Here is a 9,100-nt window from a genome sequence, read left to right as displayed (position 1 = left end):
CCCCCTGCTCACCCCAGGGCCGCGGGCAGGGGTGGGTTCCTGGGACTTGTAGTTCCCGCCGGCGCCTGTGCGGGGAGCGGAGGCCTGGGGTGAACTACAGCTCCCATGATGCCGTGCGCGGCGTAGGGTGGAAGGGGGCAGTCCGGGGGTGGGTGGTCTTTCGGGGAGCTAGAGGTGGTGGCCTCACTGGGGGCTGATGGGGGGAACTGCTTGTGCCAGGCGACGCGACCTCGGGAGAAGGGGAAGCTGGGGCAGGGAAGGAGTAAGAGTACATGACTGCTAGGCCCCTCTTTTGCTTCGGGGGTCCCTCCTTATACTAGGTGGGTGCTAAAGGGCACCTCTCTTCCACGAACTGGGAAAATAACGCGGCCTTGAAGCTAGAAAGTCGCGTCGGTGAGTCTGTACGGCTCAGTGGCCTGCAGCTTGAGCAGTTTCCTTAAGGGCCGTGCAGCCTTTACTGCTCTCACCCTGACTGGAAAGGGAGCGGAGCCACTTCTGCCCTTCTGCCAAGTCTAGTGGGAGAAAGACAAACGGGAGAAAAGCGTTACGGGGACAGTGGTGAATAAGAGCTTAACCTTGCTGAGATGGGTGCGTTTGTTTCCTACCTATGAGAAATGTGTGATTGTTTCTTTTTAGATGGTCTCAAAGACCTGTGCTGAGGTTTAGCTTGGGGGGCTTAACATCTACATGTGACAGTCTTTTAATGTGTATTTTAACACTGAATGTAGCCATTTTGTTTGTAAGTCTCAATTTCATGGACTATAATATAGATGTAATAGACCTGATGAATCCAAAGGTGGTGTAATTTTAGTAAGAATAGTGATGAGCCATTCTGAAATCATGGAGCAAAAGTATAAGCTGTGATAGACATGTCCTCAGAATAATAAAATCTATACCCGAGTATCCTACTCAAAATACTTGACCAAACATGCCTTTCACTGGGATTCATTTTAAGCTTATCCTGGAAAGCATTTGAAATAAAAGGTGCCTAGATCTCAAATTGCATGTAGATTAAACATTGTGTATTTCTGCTTGGTGCTTTTGTGACTTTGCCTGTGATAAGCAAACCTTTCTATTGTGTTATGTTTTAGAGTAATATACTGTTGGCTTTTGTCCAAGTAAGTCAATAAATCTAGTGTTAGAGTCTGTATACAACTGTTTTTTCCAAATTAAACGTGTATTGCAATTGAATTCTCTGCCTACAACAAACATGGTAAAGTTATAGTAATTTTTATATTTATTTTAGAAGTGAGGAGTCATAATGTTGAAGTCACCATTGCTGGTGACAGGATGACTCACCTCGATTTTCAATGTATATTTGTCCCCATATATGTCTGTGTGTGTGTGGTGTCATTTAGTGTCATGAGGGATTGTAAATATATAAATGACATGAAGCTTTGTGTTGCTAAGTAAATTCTTTCATTTGTGCATGCAGTGGAGAGTCTTTGATAAATCTCAGCAGCAAAAAAAAATTACTGTAGAGGAACATGGGAAACTTCATGATGTGTGACAAAATAATCAGGTGTTCTGGTACTAGAAATCTTTAAATACCATGTTGGTGTGGGTGGAAGTATTTTTCTTCTGTTGGATTCTTGCTGTTGAGGAGCTGGACTTGTAAAGACTTTCTGGGGACGGTAGAAGCATGTTAGGGCAAGGCATGAGATGTCATTGCAGTGCTTTATGCAATTCCTCACAATACCAGCTTTATTTTGACAGTAGTTGTACCATCATAGTATTTAGCATATGGGTAATTGCTCCTTTTCAGAGGCAGTCTGAAGTGCTTTGAAGGTAAAACATAAAATAATTACTGGTTGTTAATAGGCCTTTCTTCTTGCATTTTAGTCTGAAAACTGGATTCTTAAAGTGGAAACCAGATTATGACAGTGCAGCTACTGAATATGGGAAGGCAGGTATGTATGGCTGTAGATGTGGCCATATACTTTATGGTTTCAAAGTATTCTTTAAGGTTAATCCCCAGTAACATTTTACATATTTTCAGTATACTGCTGTGTAAGTAAAGCTTAAGTTTCTTCTTACTTTTTCTTAACAACAAAAAAACCCCACCTTTTACTATCACTGTAAAAAAAATTCATATTATACTATACTATATTATGTATTACAGAACTGTTGTCAAAACATTTTTTTTAAATTCTTTTTCAAGCTTACAACTTCTATTTTATATATTACTATGCGTGAGAAAAATAAAGCTTTCCTTCTTTCACTTGTCCACCCCCAAATCCTATGACTTTACCTACAAAACAATAAATATTCAAGCAGGTTTTAAAACTTTGCTTTTTCATCATCTTATGAAGTATGCCCTGACAGAGGCTGTCTCAGTAAGGTAGAGAAGCTGGCATGTTGTTTTAGGAATAGTAAGTTTTCTTGCTTCTTTTTTTTCCCCACCGCAAATGACATACCGAATCTAAAATTCTCATTAGTTGATTCCTTTTTGCTCTTAAACAATTTTCTTTTTACAATAACAACTTACTGTGGATTTTTGGCTTCTTACTCGAGGCATTCCTACTTACCTCATTTAAGCGTGAATTAAAAATATACAAACTTGGAAGATCAACTGGAGATATCTATGAATGGAAATTTATTTTAAGTCCTACTTTAATTATCCTCTCAGTCTAATGGAGATAGAAATACTTGTGCCATGAAGTGGTTGTGTTGAGGAAGTTGTTAAAGGTGTGCGTTATTGATGGTACACTTCTATTCCTGCCATACTGCTTTTGTATAGTGACTATATTCCTGCAGTTCTATAATTAAAATACAGAGTGAGTGAGTTCCAAAATCCAGCTAAACACATGATGCACAATGGTGCAGTGATGGTGTGGAAGTGATGTTGGCCATAAATATTTTTAATGGTAACTTAAGTGACTAATGAAGCAAGGAGGACTGTCATGGGATATTTTAGAAGAGCTTGGAAAGCTGTAACCATTCATTTAAAGAGTCTGTTTGCATCTTTAGGTGGCTAATTTCTTGAGCAGAAGTGGTGAAAAAAGGTAAATAGCAAGCTGTAAATACGAACTTTATTTGATTTCTTGCAGCTGTTGCCTTTAAGAATGCCAAGCAGTTTGATCAAGCAAGGGAAGCCTGTTTACGGGAAGCTGAAGCACATGAAAACAATAAAGCGTATCTTTTTATTGATTGTTCTTTTTTCCAAGAAGCTGAATAGTTGCTACTTAGAATGGGGTAATGATGTATTTAATCATTATATTTGTGATGTATCATGGGGTAGAAGATGTATTTAATATATTTGCACATTTTGTCAGTCTGACAAAATTCTCTTTTAAAAGAAAGATCATTCCTGTGTGCTGTGGGTGGGAAAACTAAGGAAGTCTTTTGGTTCCCAGTAACATCTGGAGTGATAAGGTGCTGACCATTGCCTGAGATATCTAGGTACTGCTTCAGAAATTATTGTATTTTTTAAAATACCTACAGATGGATATTATAAACTAAATGCAATTCTGCCATTATTACAGTGCTTGTAGTAGTATTATTTAGTAACCAGGAACATAATTTTAAATAAATATGCTTTTTACAACTTTACATGCAGTTATACTGTGGTATGTTGCACTTATTCTGTCCTTAGAAACATTTATTTTTGACACTGTGCTGACAGATGTAGTAGGTTTGATTTACCTGTATGGGATTCCTTGCTTTGAAACTAGTATAGAATTTTTTGTACACTCAGTTTTTCTGCATTATATTTTCATGGCTGTTGTCCTTAACTTTGACGATGTTACTTCCAGTCTCTTCCATGCTGCCAAGTAAGTACAGAAGCACTGAGTAATCTGAAACAAACTTTCTAACGTACGGTACCAGCATGAACTCTCACTTTGCTCTCGCTGTAGTAAATGGTAGGGTTCAAGTGATTTTGCTGTTTCAAAATCAGTTTAGTGGAAGTGTGGGCTAGGAAAGTCCAAAAACCTGCAGTGGCCATCTGAAGAAGTGATGATGTTGGCATTCTTCAGCACCTTTTGATATCAAATATTTTTTCCTAGATGAACTTTTTGTAATTTTGAAATTCTACACTGTTGAGCTTATAAATAATTCTTTTAATTAAAGTATTCTTCAAAGCAAGCAGATAATGACAAATAATCCAAACATTGCCTGTGAGTCAATTCATGAGAACAGATTTTTAGTGGAGAGCGTGGTTAAGGTACTTATCTTTGTTACACATGCACTGTCTTATTAAATAAAACACTTGGACCATTTTCAAAGCATTAAATATTATCAGTGAAGTGATAGCTGATGCATGTTAGCTTTTGCTGCATAACTACAGTTTGCTGAAATACACTATGTAACTAAATTGCAATTCTTTTCTCTGCAGAGCTTACGAACAAGCTGGAATGATGCTAAAGGTACTTTAATTTACTAGTTTTTATTAAATATTTCCCTATTTTATAGTGAAGAATGTTGTGCACTGGCCCATTTTACAAATACATTTAAGTGAATTGCATATTAAACTGATATTTTTCTGCTGAATCATAGTCCCTGCCAATACCCTCAGTAGGTTAGGGAAGTGACATTTGTAGTTGGGGGGAAGTATGTGCATGTGTGTGAAGTTTTCCTTCTGTGGAAGCAAAGGTGAGGGCCTCATGTCATAGGGTAATGGAAGAGTGATGCTGCTTCTTCTCTAAACTACCATAAATTCATGCCTGACATGAATTTGGTACTTAGAAGTGAATTTTAGAGAGTTGATGATCAACTTTCACTAGCTCTCCATGTCTGTAAATAAAAATTAGTGTCTTAAATAAGGTATTTGTTTGCTTTGATGTGTTCCGTTGTATATAAGCACAAGTCTTGACAGCAGCATCCCTCTGGCTGTTGCTTTGCAGGAGATGCAGAGACTCCCTGAAGCGGGTCAGCTGATCGAGAAAGCCAGTATGATGTACCTGGAGAATGGGACGCCAGATACAGCAGCAATTGCACTGGAACGGGCCGGAAAGTAAGTCTGGGGTATTGGCGGCTAGAAAGCACGCAGGGCGTGGGTATGTCTTTGGTTTTCTTTCTTGTCTTTTTGATGCTTTTAGGTAAAATAAATCATGTCTTTTGAGATGAAAATATGTTTCTTATAGGTTAATAGAAAATGTGAGCCCAGAGAAGGCTGTGCAGCTCTACCAGCAAGCAGCGTCAGTGTTTGAAGTAAGTGGGGGGTTTTGGGTTGTTATTTTTTGGGGAGTTTTTTGGGCCCTCCTCCCCTAAGGACTGTCCAGTCCCAGAAAGTATAGAGAGATGTAAGATTAGGTTATATATTATTTTTCCTTCCTTTCACATCTGTGGCTGAGTAATGAAGCTGAAGGCTTCTTATGCTGTAGAGAAGGAGATTATAGAAGTTAAGAGTCAGTTTGCTTTGCCGTTTTCTCAGTTTGGGACTTGACTAAATCTGAACTTTGTATGTTGTCAAGTTTTCTGCTGCTTTTTGGGCAGCCCAGAGCCTAGGGAAACATGGCTGCTGTTGAGTCTTAGAGCCTAAAATAGTTTGAAATGTTTGAATGCATGGTAGAGAAGAGCATGCTTGATGCTCTACCCATCACATGAGCAGATGATTTACCTTTTTGCTACTTCCTTTGGTGTACTTCTCCATCGTCAGTTGTCACGTTTCCAGATTAGCAAACTGGCATAGATGTTACGTTGCTTTATAGGTCGATACAGATGCTGGCAGTGGGACTTGGATGCACCAGTACTCTTCACATTTCCTTTGAGTTTGTGAACTGCTGATACATCATCTGTAACTCAGAACAACTGTTAATTATTGTATTTAGATTAAGGTCTAGTGGTCTTAATTCTATGTAAATGAAATACAAGTGCATGAATTCTTTTTGTTCTTCTCTAGAATGAAGAACGTTTACGGCAAGCATTAGAAATGCTAGGGAAGGCATCAAGACTTCTAGTCAGAGGACGCAGGTATAGCTTAATTCCTGGGTTTTTTTACTGTAATTGAATCTTTAATAGTGATTTTCATTTGTGGTGGTTTTTTTTTTTTTGCTGTTGTAGGGTTTATATATTGCTACTTAGTTCTTCTTTGAGGCGCACTTCAAACTAAAATTCACCTTCTGTGGGATATGTCATGTTCATTCAGGAACCACCTGGTTTGTGTTCTGAGATAGGAGAACATGGGCTGTATGGCTTTGTTTCCTTTGTGTGTGTTGAATAGCTAGAAGGCACATACACCAGCTTTCATTAACTCCTAAACTCCTTCAGGAATTTTTTTTTTTTCCTTCCAGCATTAATATGTAGAAAGTATCTGAAAGTCTTTCATAGCAGTGGAGTATAAAACAGGGGAACCAGGTAACTAACCTGAAGAAAGAAGTCTGTTTACAGCAGTCTGATTCTGGACTTAAAGAATAAGTGTATCTTGGAGTCTCGATGGGAATTCATTTTAATTGTTAATTTAGCACTAAGTTTGACCTGCAGATCAGCTTAGACTTGCTTCAGTGAAACATGTAGTTGTTTATGGAATTGTCTGGGTTTCTAACTTTACTTTTAAGACACTATTTCACTACAGAATAGTAATCAGAAAAGAAAATTTACAGAGTAACTTGAAAGTCTTTCTGTGAAAGCGAGTCAACATGGCTGCAGAACATCTGGAAGACCTGGTTGCTCTGCTCCTTTGTAGCTCACATGCTGTTGCTAACTTCTAGAAGTTTAATACGTTGATTAAAAGAGTAGTCAAACTCATAACCATTTACTCTGACTTAATATTGATAGTTCATGGGTATGAGACTTAGGGTAATCATGAACTATCAATATTAAGTCAGAGACTTAGGGTAACCTCACGACATACAGAAATCTGTTAGGTTATGTAACAAGGCATTTATCTCGTACAATGTTATGAAAAATGAGGTTTCTCTGAATGAATACCAGAGCTGTTCTTCACCCGCATGTATGCAAAAGAAATTTCTGCCTATAGTATTTCTTCCTCTACTCCCTTAGTAACATCTGCTGCTGATTTTTAGTTGTGTTGCTTTTTATTCCAGTAGACTTGCTGGTATAGTAGCTAAACGCTCTGTAATTAGCCTCAGGTTCATTACGCTGTATTCCTGACACTGATACTCTGAACCCTTTTTTGGTTTTCTAGATTAGATGAGGCTGCATTGTCTCTTCAGAAGGAAAAAAGTATTTATAAGGAAATTGAAAATTATCCAACGTGCTATAAGGTAAATTCTAAGTAATTTGTGATTGTGTGTTTCAACTTTTTCTGGGTGACAATGATAACTGACATCTGACTGACAGTATGTAACTCTTGATTCGGGGTTATGTTTCTTGCTAAATGATGACAGTTTGTCCTAGTGCACGTTTCCCCAGCCTCCAACTGTGCTTTTTTTCACTACTCTAATGCTGAATATAAGATGCTGTTATCTACAGAGCTGTCAAAACCAACAAACGCATCAAAAATAAAGATGTCATAATAAGCCACCAAAACTGTTACTTGGTGCAACAGTTCATTACAGTCTTGTAGGAGATAACGTTTCACATCAGCTGAGGATGTGGCTTATGGCTTTTTCACTGTGTTGTTAGAATCTCTTGTGCCAGTATCTTAGCATCATTGCAGATCGTAATGACTTTTTGCATGCTAAATATTGGCAGTCCAGTGTTTTTCTCAGATTTTCCTGTTAATTTCTGAAGAATCATCAGGCTGGTGTTTCTTTTTTTTTTGTTTAGAAAACTATTGCTCAAGTCTTAGTTCATCTTCACAGAAATGATTATGTTGCTGCAGAAAGATGTGTGAGGGAAAGTTATAGGTAAGTCTACTTATGACCTATAATTTTAAGCTGAATGTTTCACTAATGTAGATCTGTTCTTGTGAAAGAGCGATGACAACCACTGTCTGTCAAGAAATTTTAAGCCTACTTCTGTTGATTTACAGTACAATAATAGCATTCCCTGGTAGGTGACTGTCAGGAGTTTTTTCACTCTTACCAGATTTAGCTGTAATTACCATGGTGATTCTTCTTAATTAATCTAAAATAAAGTTAGTCATAAAGTAGTCATATGGGACAGATGAAGTGAGATGGAAATTAGAAGTTCTTCCCATTCTTTTTCCTTGTTAGAAACAGAGCAGAATATTGTTATGGCTGGGATTCTTGCCTTACTGATATTCTTTGGATTGTGTCTTTTTTTCAGAGGGAATAGAGATGGATTAGTATGCTGGTCTTGATTGGGATAGAATTAATTCTCTTCACAGTGACTAGTATGAGGCTGTGTTTTGGATATGTGCAGAGAAGAATGTTGATAACACACTGGTTTCAGTTGTTGCCAAGCAATGTTTATATCAAGTCAAGCATTTCTTCAGGTTTTGATACTGCACCTGTGTTCCCAGCTTCTGCTCTACAAGAGGCTGGGAGGGGACACAGCCAGGACAGCTGACCCAAACTGACCAAAGGGGTATTTTATTCCATAAAAAGTCATGCTCTGTATATAAGTTGAGGGGAGTTGACTGGGGGCTCTGGCTCTCGCTGTTTGGGCACTGGCTGGGTGTCAGTCAGCCAGTGGTGAGTGGTTGTATCACTTGGTTTTTCTCTTTTTTTTTTTGTCTGTGTCCCATCTCCCCCTCCCTTCCATTATTTTCATTACACAGTACTGTTGTTTTATTTCATTTATTTTCAATTATTAAATTGTTCTTATCTCAATCCATGGGTTTTGCCTTTTCCTTCTATTCTCTCCCCCATCCCACTGGGGGAGGTGAACGAGCGGCTCTGCTTAGTTGCTGACTGGGGTTAAACCATGACAATTAGCTATTGTAAACAAATGTTTAGGATTAAAAGTGGGTATTTCTGGATGTTTCTGACTGAATTTTATCTTTTCAGAATCTTCTTGCCATGTTGTGTGGAGGCTCTTAAAAAAGTTTAAATTCTGCTTGTCATTACCGTATTTTCTAAAGTTTGAGGATGGACGTACAGAATGCAGCCTCAAAATGCACAATAGCAGCATCCCAGTATAATCAAACTATCTAAAAAGTTTAAATTCTGCTTGTCATTACCGTATTTTCTAAAGTTTGAGGATGGACGTACAGAATGCAGCCTCAAAATGCACAATAGCAGCATCCCAGTATAATCAAACTATCTAGCGTGGCGATTAGAGTGAGGGAAAG

The 9,100-nt window shown here is 38.3% G+C and overlaps 1 protein-coding gene across 1 annotated transcript in view; it reads left to right on the top strand.

The window, feature by feature from the left end:
- Nucleotides 1-1,821: 1,821 nt before the first annotated feature.
- The window catches only part of NAPG (N-ethylmaleimide-sensitive factor attachment protein, gamma), a gene marked incomplete at its 5' end in the record, with an annotated part of 10,274 nt that continues 2,995 nt past the window's right edge, over nt 1,822-9,100 (top strand). The window contains 9 exons of the mRNA XM_010150455.1: nt 1,822-1,910; nt 3,051-3,135; nt 3,756-3,773; nt 4,337-4,367; nt 4,845-4,954; nt 5,085-5,151; nt 5,843-5,913; nt 7,088-7,166; nt 7,672-7,751. Coding sequence (XP_010148757.1) covers nt 1,822-1,910; nt 3,051-3,135; nt 3,756-3,773; nt 4,337-4,367; nt 4,845-4,954; nt 5,085-5,151; nt 5,843-5,913; nt 7,088-7,166; nt 7,672-7,751 — 630 coding nt within the window. The remainder of the gene's footprint in view (nt 1,911-3,050; nt 3,136-3,755; nt 3,774-4,336; nt 4,368-4,844; nt 4,955-5,084; nt 5,152-5,842; nt 5,914-7,087; nt 7,167-7,671; nt 7,752-9,100) is intronic.

This window comes from Eurypyga helias, unplaced genomic scaffold, assembly GCF_000690775.1.
Source record: "Eurypyga helias isolate BGI_N326 unplaced genomic scaffold, ASM69077v1 scaffold3184, whole genome shotgun sequence".
In the NCBI taxonomy this organism is placed as follows: Eukaryota; Metazoa; Chordata; class Aves; order Eurypygiformes; family Eurypygidae; genus Eurypyga; species Eurypyga helias.
The sequence above is the reverse complement of the archived record's forward strand: the minus strand, read 5'-3'. Positions and strand labels throughout refer to the sequence as shown.